The following is a 17,567-nucleotide window of genomic DNA, read 5'->3' on the forward strand; positions in this document are numbered from 1 at the left end:
CCCCATTGGACCCTCTAGCAAATTGCATAATCATGCTTAATTTATGACATAAATCATTAGTGAATAATCAATACATGTATATACACATACTAACACATACATATATGTATATATATATATATATATATATATATATATATATATATATATATATACACATATTAATACATAAATATATATGTATATACACATAAATAAATATATATGTATATACACATACTAACACATAAATATATATGTATATACACATAGTAACACATAAATATATATGTATATACACATACTAACACGTAAATATATATGTATATACACATAGTAACACATAAATATATATGTATATACACATACTAACACATAAATATATACAGGGAGTGCAGAATTATTAGGCAAATGAGTATTTTGACCACATCATCCTCTTTATGCATGTTGTCTTACTCCAAGCTGTATAGGCTCGAAAGCCTACTACCAATTAAGCATATTAGGTGATGTGCATCTCTGTAATGAGAAGGGGTGTGGTCTAATGACATCAACACCCTATATCAGGTGTGCATAATTATTAGGCAACTTCCTTTCCTTTGGCAAAATGGGTCAAAAGAAGGACTTGACAGGCTCAGAAAAGTCAAAAATAGTGAGATATCTTGCAGAGGGATGCAGCACTCTTAAAATTGCAAAGCTTCTGAAGCGTGATCATCGAACAATCAAGCGTTTCATTCAAAATAGTCAACAGGGTCGCAAGAAGCGTGTGGAAAAACCAAGGCGCAAAATAACTGCCCATGAACTGAGAAAAGTCAAGCTTGCAGCTGCCAAGATGCCACTTGCCACCAGTTTGGCCATATTTCAGAGCTGCAACATCACTGGAGTGCCCAAAAGCACAAGGTGTGCAATACTCAGAGACATGGCCAAGGTAAGAAAGGCTGAAAGACGACCACCACTGAACAAGACACACAAGCTGAAACGTCAAGACTGGGCCAAGAAATATCTCAAGACTGATTTTTCTAAGGTTTTATGGACTGATGAAATGAGAGTGAGTCTTGATGGGCCAGATGGATGGGCCCGTGGCTGGATTGGTAAAGGGCAGAGAGCTCCAGTCCGACTCAGACGCCAGCAAGGTGGAGGTGGAGTACTGGTTTGGGCTGGTATCATCAAAGATGAGCTTGTGGGGCCTTTTCGGGTTGAGGATGGAGTCAAGCTCAACTCCCAGTCCTACTGCCAGTTTCTGGAAGACACCTTCTTCAAGCAGTGGTACAGGAAGAAGTCTGCATCCTTCAAGAAAAACATGATTTTCATGCAGGACAATGCTCCATCACACGCGTCCAAGTACTCCACAGTGTGGCTGGCAAGAAAGGGTATAAAAGAAGAAAATCTAATGACATGGCCTCCTTGTTCACCTGATCTGAACCCCATTGAGAACCTGTGGTCCATCATCAAATGTGAGATTTACAAGGAGGGAAAACAGTACACCTCTCTGAACAGTGTCTGGGAGGCTGTGGTTGCTGCTGCACGCAATGTTGATGGTGAACAGATCAAAACACTGACAGAATCCATGGATGGCAGGCTTTTGAGTGTCCTTGCAAAGAAAGGTGGTTATATTGGTCACTGATTTGTTTTTGTTTTGTTTTTGAATGTCAGAAATGTATATTTGTGAATGTTGAGATGTTATATTGGTTTCACTGGTAAAAATAAATAATTGAAATGGGTATATATTTGTTTTTTGTTAAGTTGCCTAATAATTATGCACAGTAATAGTCACCTGCACACACAGATATCCCCCTAAAATAGCTATAACTAAAAACAAACTAAAAACTACTCCCAAAACTATTCAGCTTTGATATTAATGAGTTTTTTGGGTTCATTGAGAACATGGTTGTTGTTCAATAATAAAATTAATCCTCAAAAATACAACTTGCCTAATAATTCTGCACTCCCTGTATGTATATACACATACTAACACATACATATATATATATACATATATATATATACACATATTAATACATAAATATATATGTATATACACATACATATATATGTATATACACATACTAACACATAAATATATATGTATTTACACATAGTAACACATAAATATATATGTATATACACATACTAATACATAAATATATATGTATATACACATAGTAACACATAAATATATATGTATATACACATAGTAACACATAAATATATATGTATATACACATAAATATATATGTATATACACATACTAACACATAAATATATATGTATATACACATACTAACACATAAATATATATGTATATACACATAGTAACACATAAATATATATGTATATACACATACTAACACATAAATATATATGTATATACACATAGTAACACATAAATATATATGTATATACACATAATAACACATGCAATATATATATATATACACATAAATATATATGTACATACACATAGTAACAGATAAATATTTACGTATATACACATAGTAACACATTAATATATATGTATATATACATAGTAATACATAAATATATATGTACATACACATAATAACACATAAATATATATGTATATATACATAGTAACACATAAATATATATGTATATATACATAGTAACACATAAATATATATGTACATACACATAACACATAAATATATATGTATATATACATAGTAACACATAAATATATATGTACTTACACATAATAACACATAAATATATATGTATATATACATAGTAACACATAAATATATATGTATAAAGTCATATACATACTGTATATATTTACAGGAAACACACAGTTCCCATAGACCGCAATGTAAAGCCACTTTTCAATGCCGTTTTTTTCTAACACACCACTCCCGCCAACTTTAAAGCCCCAAAACTGCCTAGTGACGTTTTTTATTTTAAAAAAATGCTGCTTTTTTTAAAAAAAATAAAAAACTACAATGCCCTCTATTTTGAGGGCATTTGGGCCCCTTTTAGAAAATGAACTAGACACACTTGTAATGGCTGGTTATTTATCGCACGCCCACAAATGGGCAAATTAATTTAGCGCTCCACTAGTAATCTAACCCTTATTATGTAGATATCTTGTGATATAGTACTTAAAGGGACATAAAACACTAAATAAATGCTAGATAGAATGATGCATTCAAATAAAAGATTAGCCTGAGAACAACATGTAGATGTATTTTTTTAAAGTTTTATTAGTTGTTTAAATAGTGACAAAATAAGTGTAAGGTTTTAGTGTCTATAAAACCATGGGAGCTGCCATGTTGTAACTTAGGCTTACGTCCCTGCAGTGGCCAATTAGGGACAGTTATAAATAGGTCACTAGAGTGTGCAGCCAATAACTGTGTGGAACATAACAGTGTTCTGTTCTCCCATTTCTAACAGGAACTAAAAAGCTCACAATTTCAGAATGGTATTACAGGAAGAGGGGCAAAAATAAATAATTAAAATATATTGTAGAGATTTTTTATATACACAAATTATCATTTTATATTACTATTTTAAAGTGTTTAATGTCCCTTGAAATGCTGATATGCGTTGTGCATACATAGGGAAAAAAATGTTTCTTTCCCTTTAATGGTGCAGGAACCAACATCTGTTATGTTTTCTTTTTTTACATCTAGAATAAAATGCGACCCCAATGCATTAATAGTTCAGACCAACTGTGCATATTTATTGCACATTACCACAAGCACAGGACAATATTTCAGGGTTGTCTCCTTTGTCATGTACAACAAAATAAGGGAAGAATTTTGTAGAGAACTTGTGTTGGATTGTTATGACCATTTATTTATGTTATTTTAATAAATTGAAACAAAAAAATAATAATTATTGTTTACTTTCACTTCCAACAAGGGTTAATTAGTATAATGATAGTGATGATGATAATAATAATAATATTAATAATGTAGAACATGTTATTTTGACTAACAATTTGTCCCTTCCATAGATGCTGAACCTCTTCGTTGCTGTTATCATGGACAACTTTGAGTATTTAACAAGAGACTCCTCCATCTTGGGGCCTCATCATCTGGACGAATTTGTCCGTATCTGGGCTGAATATGACAGAGCAGCATGGTAAATTCAATTTCCCTACTGCAATTGGGTATAACTTATTACAAAAGATAGTTTTTGCCACGCTAAGTACACCTCTAAAGTATTTGGTTAACACCAAGTTACTATTAACATAGTAAAGTTTTTGTTATCTTCTTCGAGATTTAAGACCTTACTTTTTGTCAGTTAAGTACCCTAGTCCATAAATATTTGTTCTTGACCCTCACATCACCATGTATAAGGGCGACCTGCGCCCATTGTGAAGCCGCTGTTACATGCGGCCCCAGGAGCTCTCATGGTGCAGTGATTGAAGTTGTGGGGGGGTTTCCTCTGTCCGTGGAGTCATCTCCAGATCTCTGGTTTGGAGCTTTGCTATGATTAATGTTCGTGTGCTTCTCTTCCAGTGGCAGGCTCCACTATAAGGATATGTACAAATTAGTACGAGTCATCTCGCCTCCGTTGGGCCTAGGAGAGAACTGCCCCTACAGGGTGGCATGCAAGGTTTGGTGCCCGGTCTCTCAGCCCTTTTCACCTAACAAGGGCATAGCTTATCCCTACCTCCACACCTTACCCTTCACCTAACTTTCCTTCCCCCTCCACCGCTCCACTACTGCACCATGCAAGGGACCTTGGGCTGCTGCCTCCAGGTCTATTGATTGACAGACACTCCCTAACTTTCTCACTAAATCAGCAGCTGCACCCAAACTAGTCCCTGGGCCTCCACCATACCTATACCAGCTTTTAGATGGGACTGAAGGTGGGAACCAGCATGTATAAGTAAAGTGAGCTTCATGAGCAGTGAAGGTTACATAGTCTTAGGGTACAGTATGATGGAATCGTGGAACACTCTGGGGTCAGAATATATCAGTCACTAATTTTCTTAGAGACATTTCTGCCCACCCACAATCCCTTATGCACACACCTTTTTAGAGTCTTAATCAACTGTTCAATCTCTGAGGTTGTGGATGGTATTTGGATCACTTGCACAAATAAACCAAGCATCCACATTCTCCAGAGATCCAGGTTGGCTGGTGTTGGGGGGCAGCTGGTTGACTCTTAAACTGCAGCTTGGCATATCTAGCATGATGGTGGTGGGTCTTCTGGGGAGGATGCATGATACCCTATACGCAATCTGGAGCATGATCTCCACTGGTGCATGCTAGGAGCATATTACATAGACAGGAGGAAGCAACCATTGGTTCCCTCTCCTCTAATAGATAAAGCTATTGCCACACCCTCTATGCAAAGTATAGAATGTCCATGAAATATACACGGCTCCTCAGCAAAACATATCAAGTAATGATGGGCTGTTTTCTAAGAACTGTTGTCCATCAGGAGATGCTATCCAAATCTGGCTTTGGAGACGGGTATATAGACATACCTTGCTTGAAGTCCTACACAGAGGGACAGAGGGAGAGATAAAAACCTTAAAACAGAAGAGAGGAAGTGGGCTTGGGTGGAAAAAAGGTGTAATAAGAGCCATGAGTGTGATGTGAATCCACATTATACTGCTTTAGAGGGTGAAGGAATTTATTAACCCCTCCCTCTTCTCTTCTGTTCCTTTTTTGTCTCCTGTTTCCTGTATTTTGTCTGCTTGTTTATATATATTTTTTTATATTTTGCTTTTTTTTCTGGTTATGCTGCTTTTATTGTTCCTACCTATTCCTGCTTGTTCCATCATCTTCACCTCACTCCCTCTCTTGTCTCTGGCTCCACCTGTCCATAACCAGCGGCCGTATCCATTATACAGAAATGTATGAAATGCTGACCCTCATGTCACCACCTCTAGGCCTTGGAAAGAGATGTCCTAACAAAGTGGCTTATAAGGTACAGGTCACCCCTTGTTATGTGTGAGGTCATATCTGTAGGAAACAGAGATGAGTCAGCTGACCAGAGTTAACAGAGTAAACAGAGATGAGTCAGCTGACCAGAGTTAACGGAGTAAACAGAGATGAGTCAGCTGACCAGAGTTAACGGAGTAAACAGAGATGAGTCAGCTGACCAGAGTTAACAGAGTAAACAGAGATGAGTCAGCTGAAAATGTTAGTGAAACTGTGCTGACAGTACAAAATGCACCTTGTGTATCACTGCAGTGTTAATATAGAAAATATCAGAAAACATACATTTAGTTCCAAGGGAATTTAAAGAAAGTCAGTAAACAAAATGACTGTAAATTTTTAAAACATGTATTTTTATGCAATTCTTTCACAATGCATTGCTTAAAGGGACACTAAACCCATTTTTTTCTTTCATGATTCAGATAGAGAATGCAATTTTAAGCAACTTTCTAATTTACTCCTATTATCATTTTTTTCTTCTTTCTCTTGCTATCTTTATTTAAAAAGCAGGAAAGCAAGGCTTGGGAGCCGGCACAGTTTTGGTTCAGAACCTGGGTTACACTTTCTGATTGGTGGCTAAATGTAGCCACCAATAAGCAAGCACTATCCAGAGTGCTGAACCTAAAATGGGGTGGCTCCTAAGCTTTACATTCCTGCTTTTCAAATAAATATAGCAAGAGAACGAAGAAAAATTGATAATATGAGTAAATTAGAAAGTTGCTTAATATTGCATTCTCTGGGGCATATGTATCAAGCTCCAAATGGAGCTTGATGCCCCGTGTTTCTGGCGAGTCTACAGGCTCGCCAGAAACAGCAGTTATGAAGCAGCGGTCACAAAGATCGCTGCTCCATAACCCTGTCCGTCTGCTCTGAGCAGGCGGACGGACATCGCCACAATACAACCCGATCGAGTATGATCGGGTTGATTGACACCCCCTGCTGGTGGCCCATTGGCCGCGAGTCTGCAGGGGGCGGCATTGCACCAGCAGCTCTTGTGAGCTGCTGGTGCAATGCTGAATACTGCAAGCGTATTGCTTGCCGTATTCAGCGAGGTCTGTCAGACCTGATCCGCACTATCGGATCAGGTCCGACAGACCTTGATACATATGCCCCTCTATCTGAATCTGGGTTTAGTATCCCTTTAATTACTGATATCCTATGCACTCACATACACACTTTGGGGTAGATTTACCAATGTCTGTCCGACATGATACGCTGTAGCAGACATCGCTGAATGCCGACAGCATACGCTGTCAGCATTTATCATTGCACAAGCAGTTCACCAGAACTGCTTGTGCAATGCCGCCCCCTGCAGATTCGCTAGCAGGGGGTGTCAATCAGCCTGATCGTATAGGATCGGGCGGATTGAAGAACGCAGCCTCAGAGGCAGCGGACAAGTTATGGAGCAGCGGTCTTTAGAAGGCTCGCACGGAAACAAGGGGAACAATGGCCCTTGTTAAATCGACCCCAATAACTCTTTAAAATCTTCCCTTATGAAACTAATTTAGCATAGTCATCTCCCTCCGTGTTACAAACCAATGAATGATCTAGAAAATCCAAAAACACAAAGGCACCAAATAGCGTGATACAGTATAAATAATACAATATATTAATGGAGTTAAAGCTGTTGAACTCACAAAATAACAGCACCAGGATGGTGCAGTATCTACATGCTGGATCCTCGTAGTTGCCCAGTTAACTATCTCCAATGGAGGAATAGAATAATTCTTAGCTGGGATCACCAACCGGATCTTCCTATGATAAGAAAACAGAGACCGCCATGGCACAGTACAGCAAAACCCAGGTGGTTATAAAAGAGGGTGCATACTTACAAAATCAGAGCACCACCAGGTGCAATAAAAGCAAGCTGGAGCTTCACAGCCGCCCAGCTGACTGTAACCCCAAACGGTATCAGGATACTCTCCACAAAGTCCCAAAGTAAACAGGTATAAAATGCAAGTGAGTAGATGATAAAATAAAATGTATGGTGGTGCGCTGATTTTGTAAGTACGCACCCTCCTTTATAACCACCTGTTTTGCTGTACTGTGCCATTGCGGTCTCTGTTTTCTTATCATAGGAAGATCCAGTTGGTGATTCCTGCTGAGAATTCTTCTATTTCTTCATTGGAAATAGTTAGCTGGGCAACTACGAGGATCCAGCACGTGGATTCTGCACCATCCTGGTGCTGTTATTTTGTGAGTTCAACAGCTTAAACTCCATTAATATATTGTATTATTTTTACTGTATCACACTATTTGGCGCCTTTGTGTTTTTGTATTTTCTAGATCTTTTCACCTTTGGGGGGTTGACCACCTTCGCAACAATGAGCTGCCTTTTTATTTGGACATTTACGCTTGTATGGACTTTCACATTTTATACATTACTGTGTGCATCTAGAGAGCGCCCCCTAGAGGCTTTTTGTATTTATTATTTTGTCCACACGTTGGACTAGAACACATTCAGCCTCTTCTTTTTTCAAACCAATGAATGATGTCTGCCAATACACTTCCCACGTGCACTTCCTGTATCGAACTTCTACATTACACTGATGCAGGGTGGAGCTGGGGTGTGGAGAGGGGTTTGGGAGTGATGCCCCCACCTCTGTTTTGTGTAAAGTGTAGTAATGCTATATGTATATGTGGTTGTTTTGCTTTGGGTCCCTTGTCGATATGTCTTCCCATATATTGGGCACCCGGTGTTTTTGTACAGAGATTGGTCCTGATGAATATGCCAGTAACGGAAGACATGACTGTACATTTCACTTCCACCCTCATGGCTCTAATTCGCACAGCGCTGGATATCAAAATAGCTAAAGGTAAGAATTGAGTGTCTGTTATTACAGTGTGTGATGTCCCTTAAAGGGATATGAAACCCAAATTTTTCTCTTTCATGATAGAGCAGCAATTTTAAGCAACTTTCTAATTTACTCCTGTTATCAATTTTTCTTCTATCTCTTGGGGACCTATCTATCAAGCTCCGGATGGAACTTGAGGCCCCGTGTTTTTGGTGAGCCTGCAGGCTCGCCAGAAACACCAGTTATGAAGCAGCGGTCTAAAGACTGCTGCTCCATAACCTGTCTGCCTGCTCTGAGCAGCCGGACAGACATTGCCGCAATTCAACCCGATCGGATTGATTGACACCTCCCTGCTGGCGGCCGATTGGCCGCGATTCTGCAGGGGGCGGCATTGCACCAGCAGCTCTTGTGAGCTGCTGGTGCAATGCTGAATACGGAGAGCGTATTGCTCTCCGTATTCAGCGAGGTCTGGCGGACCTGATCCGCACTGTCGGATCAGGTCCGCCAGACTTTGATAAATAGAGGAATTTGTATCTTTATTTTGAAATCAGGAGTGTACGCTTAGGAGCCGGACCATTTCTGGTTCAGCATCTGGATATCGCTTGCTGATTGCTGGTTAAATTGAAAAAAATGTCCCCCAATTGCACCCCAAAATGAAGTTTACAGTTCCTTTATTAAAGGAAAAGTCTAGTCAAGATTAAACTCTCATGATTCAGATAGAGCAGGTAATTTTAAGCAACTTTCTAATTAACCCCTATTTCCATTTTAATGAATGCATTTAATTCATGGCTGTCAGTGTCACTTTAAATCTAACGAGATTTTTGGCTTTGAGTATTGAAATTTGGAAAATGTTATATAAAAAAATAAATACTATGTAATAATTACTAAATGTGGTTCTGGTAGTTTTGTATGATATGAGTTTGGTATTTTTATTCTACTTTTACAGTTTATTCAGTTTCGTGTTTTTGTTTCTTGCTTTCTGTCTTGTCATAGGCGGTGCTGATAGACAGCAGCTGGACTCAGAGCTACAGTCAGAAATACTAGCAATCTGGCCTAATCTGTCACAGAAGATGTTGGATCTCCTTGTCCCAATGCCTAGAGGTACCGCCTATATTAGAAGTCTTTATTATCTGTGAATTATATAGAGATGAATTATTTATTTGTTCAGTTTCAGGGGGATGCGGTGTATGCTTATAGATTTATTTAGTAGCTAGAGTCGCCAGTTGCATTCTACATAACAAGTACAGTAGTGGGTATATGTATTAGCCCCTCTATAAAACACTTTATTTGGTTTCACCCAATACCCCACTAGTCATATTTATTTTTCACAGATGAGCATCCTTGACTTCAAGTAACAAATGAAGCTGTAATATTACCTCATGGCTGCAATTAAAACACAATGGGCTCCATGTACGAAGCAGCAAAAGCTGCTCCAGAGCCTTTGCGGGGCAGGTTTGCATATGCGAGCCTGCTTCCCGCAATGTAAGAAGCAGCGGTCATTAGACTGCTGCTTCCTACACCCTACGCCACCCTCTTAGGTGGCGAGGCAAAATCACTGAGAGCATGCTCACTCTCGGTGATTGACAGCCCCTTCAGTCGCGTGATTGGTTGCGCGATTGAAGGGGCGGGCATTACACACTCCGATGAGTGTATAATGATACATACGGGCAAGCGGATCAACAGATCCGCTGCCCGTGGGTAGTGAAGGCAGGGGGACAGCTTCGCGAGTTAAGAAACTGTCCGCCCGCCATTTAGTACATGGAGCCCAATAAGTAATGAGTTTAAACCCTTGTCTAATATTAAAGTGACATTTTAACCTGACTGCTGGTGATTTAACCCTTTATGCCTGTAACACAGCCAATAATGTCATCTTTTTTGTGCCAGTAATAGATACAGCAATCTTTTTACCCCTTTCTGCCAGTGACAAAAAGCATTAGTGTAATAGCCTGTTCTGTCGTTATTTACGACCAAAGTAGCAGCCTCTTTTTACCCAGCATGTGCCGTCTGCAAAGAGGAGCATATATGTGTATATATGTATTTACAGTCATATATACACATATAAACATTATGGATGTTTTTAAATACTGTATTGTAATTTGGTTGGCCCATCACAAGATGAACAAATCATCTATGTAGCAAAACCATACCAGACAGTGTTTCTGAAACAAAGGATGAGTTTACACTACCCTCTCTTCAATGGTATCCATCACCAAACAGCCATAAGATTTAGCCACATTTGACTCCATTGCTGTTCCAGTTTTTTGCATGAAAAAAGTTCCATTGAAGAGAAAGTAGTTGCCAGTAAGAACCAGTTCAAGCAAATCACATAGAAATTCTACATGTTGATAACTATAAATACTACTTTCCTTTTCCTTTTTAACACTAGAGATTCCTACTTGGTGAAGAATTACTGTGTATAACAATGTTACATCCCAAGTGGAGAGAAATATATCATCCCCTAGATCTTTATAATGTTTGTTTTTCAATAAAAGACTAACGCCTAGATTACGAGTTTTGCGGTAACAGGGGTGAGGTATTAACTTGCACGTTACTCTCACCGCTCACTTTCATGCAACGCTGGTATTACGAGTTTTCAGAAACCCAGCGTTAAAAGACAAAAAGTGAGCGTAGAGCAAAATTTGGCTCCAAATCTCACTTCAATACCAGCGCTGCTTAAGTCAGCGGTGAGCTGGTGTAACGTGCTCGTGCACAATTTCCCCATAGGAATCAACGGGGAGAGCCGGCTGAAAAAAAGTCTAACACCTGCAAAAAAGCAGCGTAAAACTGAGTAACGCAGCCCCATTGATTCCTATGGGAAAACAAATGTTATGTTTACACCTAACACCCTAACATGAACCCCGAGTCTAAACACCCCTAACCTTACACTTATTAACCCCTAATCTGTCGCACCCGACATCGTCGACACAATGTCGCTGCAACCTACCTACACTTATTAACCCCTAATCTGCAGCCCCCAACGTCGCCGCCACTATAATAAATATATCAACCCCTAAACCACTGCACTCCCGCCTCGCAAACATTAGTTAAATATTATTAACCCCTAATCTGCCGCCCCAACATCGCCGCCACCTACCTACATTTATTAACCGCTAATCTGCCGCCCCCAACGTCGCCGCCACTATATTAAATGTATTAACCCCTAAACCTAAGTCTAACCCTAACCCTAACACCCCCTAACTTAAAAATAATTAAAATAAATCTAAATAAATATTCCTATCATTAACTAAATTATTCCTATTTAAAACTAAACAGAAAATAAAACCCTAACCTAAAAATAAAACCCACCCAATACACCCTTAAAAAAACTTAACACTAACCCCCAGCTGAAGATCGACTTACCGGGAGACGTCTTCATCCAAGCCGGGCGAAGTGGTCCTCCAGACGGGCAGAAGTCTTCATTCAAGCCGGGCAGAAGTGGTCCTCCAGACGGGCAGAAGTCTTCATCCAGACGGCATCTTCTATCTTCATCCATCCAGCGCGGAGGGGGTCCATCTTCAAGACATCCGACGCAGAGCATCCTCTTCAAACGACGGCTTCTTCGTAATGAATATCTCTTTAAGTGACGTCATCCAAGATGGCGTCCCTTAGATTCCGATTGGCTGATAGAATTCTATCAGCCAATCGGAATTAAGGTAGAAAAAATCATATTGGCTGATGCAATCAGCCAATAGGATTGAAGTTCAATCCTATTGGCTGATCCAATCAGTCAATAGGATTGAGCTCGCATTCTATTGGCTGTTCCAATCAGCCAATAGAATGTGAGCTCAATCCTATTGGCTGATTGGATCAGCCAATAGGATTGAACTTCAATCCAATAGAATTCTATCAGCCAATCGGAATCTAAGGGATGCCATCTTGGATAACGTCACTTAAAGAGATATTCATTACGAAGAAGCCGTCTTTTGAAGAGGATGCTCCGCGTCGGATGTCTTGAAGATGGACCCACTCCGCGCCGGATGGATGAAGATAGAAGATGCTGTCTGGATGAAGACTTCTGCCTTTCTGGAGGACCACTTCTGCCCGGCTTGGATGAAGACTTCTACCCATCTGGAGGACCACTTCTACCCGGCTTGGATGAAGACTTCTGCCCGTCTGGAGGACCACTTCGCCCGGCTTGGATGAAGACGTCTCCCGGTAAATTGATCTTCAGCTGGGGGTTAGTGTTAGGTTTTTTTTAAGGGTGTATTGGGTGGGTTTTATTTTTAGGTTAGGGTTTGGGCTGCAAAAGAGCTAACTGCCCTTTTAAGGGCAATGCCCATCCAAATGCCCTTTTCAGGGCAATGGGGAGCTTAGGTTTTTTTAGTTAGTATTTTATTTGGGGGGTTGGATGTGTGGGTGGTGGGTTTTACTGTTGGGGGGGTTGTTTGTATTTTTTTTACAGGTAAAAGAGCTGATTACTTTGGGGCAATGCCCTGCAAAAGGCCCTTTTAAGGGCTATTGATAGTTTAGTTTAGGCTAGGGTTTTTTTTATTTGGGGAGGCATTTTTTATTTTGATAGGGCTCTTAGATTAGGTGTAATTAGTTTAAATATCTGTAATTTGTTTTTTATTTTCTGTAATTTAGTGTTTGTTTGTTTTTGTACTTTAGATAATTCAATTTAATTTATTTAATAGTATTTAATTTAGTTAATTTATTTAATTATAGTGTAGCGTTAGGTGTTAGTGTAACTTAGGTTAGGTTTTATTTTACAGGTAGTTTTTTATTTATTTTAGCTAGGCAGTTATTAAATAGTTAATACCTATTTAGTAACTATTCTACCTAGTTAAAATAAATACAAACTTGCCTGTAAAATAAAAATAAACCCTAAGATAGCTACAATGTAACTATTAGTTATATTGTAGCTAGCTTAGGGTTTATTTTATAGGTAAGTATTTAGTTTTAAATAGGAATAATGTAGTTAATGATTGGAATTTTATTTAGATTTATTGTAATTATATTTAAGTTAGGGGGTGTTAGGGTTAGACTTAGGTTTAGGGGTTAATAAATTTAATATAGTGGGGGCGGCAGATTAGGGGTTAATAAATGTAGGTAGGTGGCGGCGATGTTAGGGACGGCAGATTAGGGGTTAATAATAATAAACTAATGTTTGCGAGGCGGGAGTGCGGCGGTTAAGGGGTTAATGTTTATTATAGTGGTGGTGATGTCGGGGCGGCAGATTAGGGGTTAATAAGTGTAGGTAGGTTGCGGCGACATTGGGGTCGGCAGATTGGGGGTTAATAAATATAATGTAGGTGTCGGTGATGTTGGGGGCAGCAGATTAGGGGTTATTAAGTATAATGTAGGTGACGACGATGTCCGGAGCGGAAGATTAGGGTTAATAATTTTATTTTAGTGTTTGCGATGCGGGAGGGCCTCGGTTTAGGGGTTAAAAGGTAGTTTATGGGTGTTAGTGTACTTTTTAGCACTTTAGTTATGAGTTTTATGTTACGGCGTTGTACCATAAAACATAACTACTGACTTTCAAATGCGGTAGAAATCTTGAAGTTTTAGGGTGTACCGCTCACTTTTTGGCCTCCCAGGACAGACTCGTAATGCCAGCGGTATGAAAAGTCCCATAGAAAAAAGACTTTACGAAGTTTACGTAAGTCATTTTGCGGTAAGGCCAAAAAAGTGTGCGGTGACCCTAAACCTGCAAGACTCGTAATACCAGCGGTAGGAAAAAAGTAGCGTTAGCACCTGTTATCACTGCTTTTTCAGCTACCGCAAAACTCGTAATCTAGGCCTTAGTGTCTTTAACAAAGGACCTACCTTTTGTGACTAGTGGGGAAAAGATTTTATCTAGGAATAGTGCTGGGCTTAATATAGAGCCTATACTGGCTACAATCAGATGCCCGGTTGGGTCCTCCTCAAGGTTTTTGTGAATTTTAGCGCCTATGTAAAATGCTGGTATTATTGGATGTTTTAGTGTTAAATATTCTTATGTATTTTTTAATAATCAACTATAATTTTACTGCATTATCCAAACATTTTTTTTAAAATTCATACATCTGAGTATCACTTTAATGGCGTTGTATTTATTTGTATTTTTCTGTTTCCATGACAACCAAAGCTCTGCCTTTATATGTGGGTTTAATGGTAAAAGAGCTATATTTTTCGAATCCCTGTAATGCTAATCTTCCCTCTAGGGTTTGATTACATACATACATTCTAGTCTATCCTCGACCAATAATATTTTTGTATGGATCCTCTACCACTTCAATAAATGTTTCAACAGCTTGATTAACACTAGTGGGATTAAAGACATTTTTTTAATGAAGTCCGAAGTTAGAAATATCAAAAGTCTAAGTGCTACTTTCAGTGATCTTCGGAGTAAATTTGTTAGTTTCATCAGAGACAAATGCTTTTAATCTAAGCATTCTAAATAAACATGTCAGACTCAGATCAACATATATTTCAAAGGAGTCCGGCTGTTCATTCGGACAAAAGGAAAGTGCTTTACTTAAAATTAGTGAGCAATTGGATAAATGAATTATGTTTAGCTCCTCCAACGGTATCTGGACCGAGACCTGATATCCATTCTAATCCAGAACACATCATTCGTATCAGCATGATATAAAATATAACTCTAGATTAGGATACAAATGCTCAACAAAGCAGTTAACACTTTGAATGTAAGATAACAAAAAATGCACACACCTCGGCTATACCTAGTTTCTCAGCCATACGCTCAGCTTGTGAAAATACAAAAAAGTACAGCAGATTTGTCAGTTTATTATTTTTATTTTTTGTTCACAGCAATCTAAAACTCAGCTTCTTTAAATTCAGTGTGAAATTAGTTGATGCTTTGCGCACCTTAACTTTCTTTTTTCTTGCTGTCTCTTTTAGCAAAATATGTGAGAAATCACTTAGGAAACATGAGATCTGATTAATTCTGCATTTTAACAAAATGTTGCTTATGTAGCATAACATTGTAACGATGACCCATAAAATGTGCTAGCCATGAGATTACTCTACGCCTTGAACTGGCCAAGATTTCATGGGCACACTGTCATATAAAGTGGTAATAGAACCAGGAGCATAAATTAAATACACATCACTGGGTCCCAGGGCAAAGGCAGTGATAGGCTACCTATTTAACTAGTGCCCAAGCTATAAAAACAATAAACCCCACTACTTTCATGGGAAAAAAAGAAAATGGGTCGCATTGGCAACTACTAGTCATCTAATACATCAACAACAGTATCACATAACATATATATATATATGTGTGTATACATATATATGTATATATATATATATATATATATATATATATATATATATATATACAGGGAGTGCAGAATTATTAGGCAAGTTGTATTTTTGAGGATTAATTTTATTATTGAACAACAACTATGTTCTCAATGAACCCAAAAAACTCATTAATATCAAAGCTGAATATTTTTGGAAGTAGTTTTTAGTTTGTTTTTAGTTTTAGCTATTTTAGGGGGATATCTGTGTGTGCAGGTGACTATTACTGTGCATAATTATTAGGCAACTTAACAAAAAACAAAAATATATCCATTTCAATTATTTATTTTTACCAGTGAAACTAATATAAAATCTCAACATTCACAAATATACATTTCTGACATTCAAAAACAAAACAAAAACAAATCAGTGACCAATATAGCCACCTTTCTTTGCAAGGACACTCAAAAGTCTGCCATCCATGCATTCTGTCAGTGTTTTGATCTGTTCACCATCAACATTGCGTGCAGCAGCAACCACAGCCTCCCAGACACTGTTCAGGGAGGTGTACTGTTTTCCCTCCTTGTAAATCTCACATTTGATGATGGATCACAGGTTCTCAATGGGGTTCAGATCAGGTGAACAAGGAGGCCATGTCATTAGATTTTCTTCTTTTATACCCTTTCTTGCCAGCCACGCTGTGGAGTACTTGGACGCGTGTGATGGAGCATTGTCCTGCATGAAAATCATGTTTTTCTTGAAGGATGCAGACTTCTTCCTGTACCACTGCTTGAAGAAGGTGTCTTCCAGAAACTCGCAGTAGGACTGGGAGTTAAGCTTGACTCCATCCTCAACCCGAAAAGGCCCCACAAGCTCATCTTTGATGATACCAGCCCAAACCAGTACTCCACCTCCACCTTGCTGGCGTCTGAGTCGGACTGGAGCTCTCTGCCCTTTACCAATCCAGCCACGGGCCCATCCATCTGGCCCATCAAGACTCACTCTCATTTCATCAGTCAATAAAACCTTAGAAAAATCAGTCTTGAGATATTTCTTGGCCCAGTCTAGACGTTTCAGCTTGTGTGTCTTGTTCAGTGGTGGTCGTCTTTCAGCCTTTCTTACCTTGGCCATGTCTCTGAGTATTGCACACCTTGTGCTTTTGGGCACTCCAGTGATGTTGCAGCTCTGAAATATGGCCAAACTGGTGGCAAGTGACATCTTGGCAGCTGCACGCTTGACTTTTCTCAGTTCATGGGCAGTTATTTTGCGCCTTGGTTTTTCCACACGCTTCTTGCGACCCTGTTGACTATTTTGAATGAAACGCTTGATTGTTCGATGATCACGCTTCAGAAGCTTTGCAATTTTAAGAGTGCTGCATCCCTCTGCAAGATATCTCACTATTTTTGACTTTTCTGAGCCTGTCAAGTCCTTCTTTTGACCCATTTTGCCAAAGGAAAGGAAGTTGCCTAATAATTATGCACACCTGATATAGGGTGTTGATGTCATTAGACCACACCCCTTCTCATTACAGAGATGCACATCACCTAATATGCTTAATTGGTAGTAGGCTTTCGAGCCTATACAGCTTGGAGTAAGACAACATGCATAAAGAGGATGATGTGGTCAAAATACTAATTTGCCTAATAATTCTGCACTCCCTGTACACACACACAGAGTATATATATAT

At 39.0% G+C, this 17,567-nt stretch overlaps 1 protein-coding gene across 1 annotated transcript in view; it reads left to right on the forward strand.

The window, feature by feature from the left end:
* The window catches only part of CACNA1E (calcium voltage-gated channel subunit alpha1 E), a 519,663-nt gene that overhangs the window by 465,550 nt on the left and 36,546 nt on the right, over positions 1-17,567 (forward strand). The window contains exons 37-40 of the mRNA XM_053693950.1: positions 3,953-4,080; positions 4,461-4,557; positions 8,605-8,710; positions 9,683-9,790. Coding sequence (XP_053549925.1) covers positions 3,953-4,080; positions 4,461-4,557; positions 8,605-8,710; positions 9,683-9,790 — 439 coding nt within the window. The remainder of the gene's footprint in view (positions 1-3,952; positions 4,081-4,460; positions 4,558-8,604; positions 8,711-9,682; positions 9,791-17,567) is intronic.

Source organism: Bombina bombina, chromosome 10, assembly GCF_027579735.1.
Source record: "Bombina bombina isolate aBomBom1 chromosome 10, aBomBom1.pri, whole genome shotgun sequence".
Classification (NCBI taxonomy): domain Eukaryota; kingdom Metazoa; phylum Chordata; class Amphibia; order Anura; family Bombinatoridae; genus Bombina; species Bombina bombina.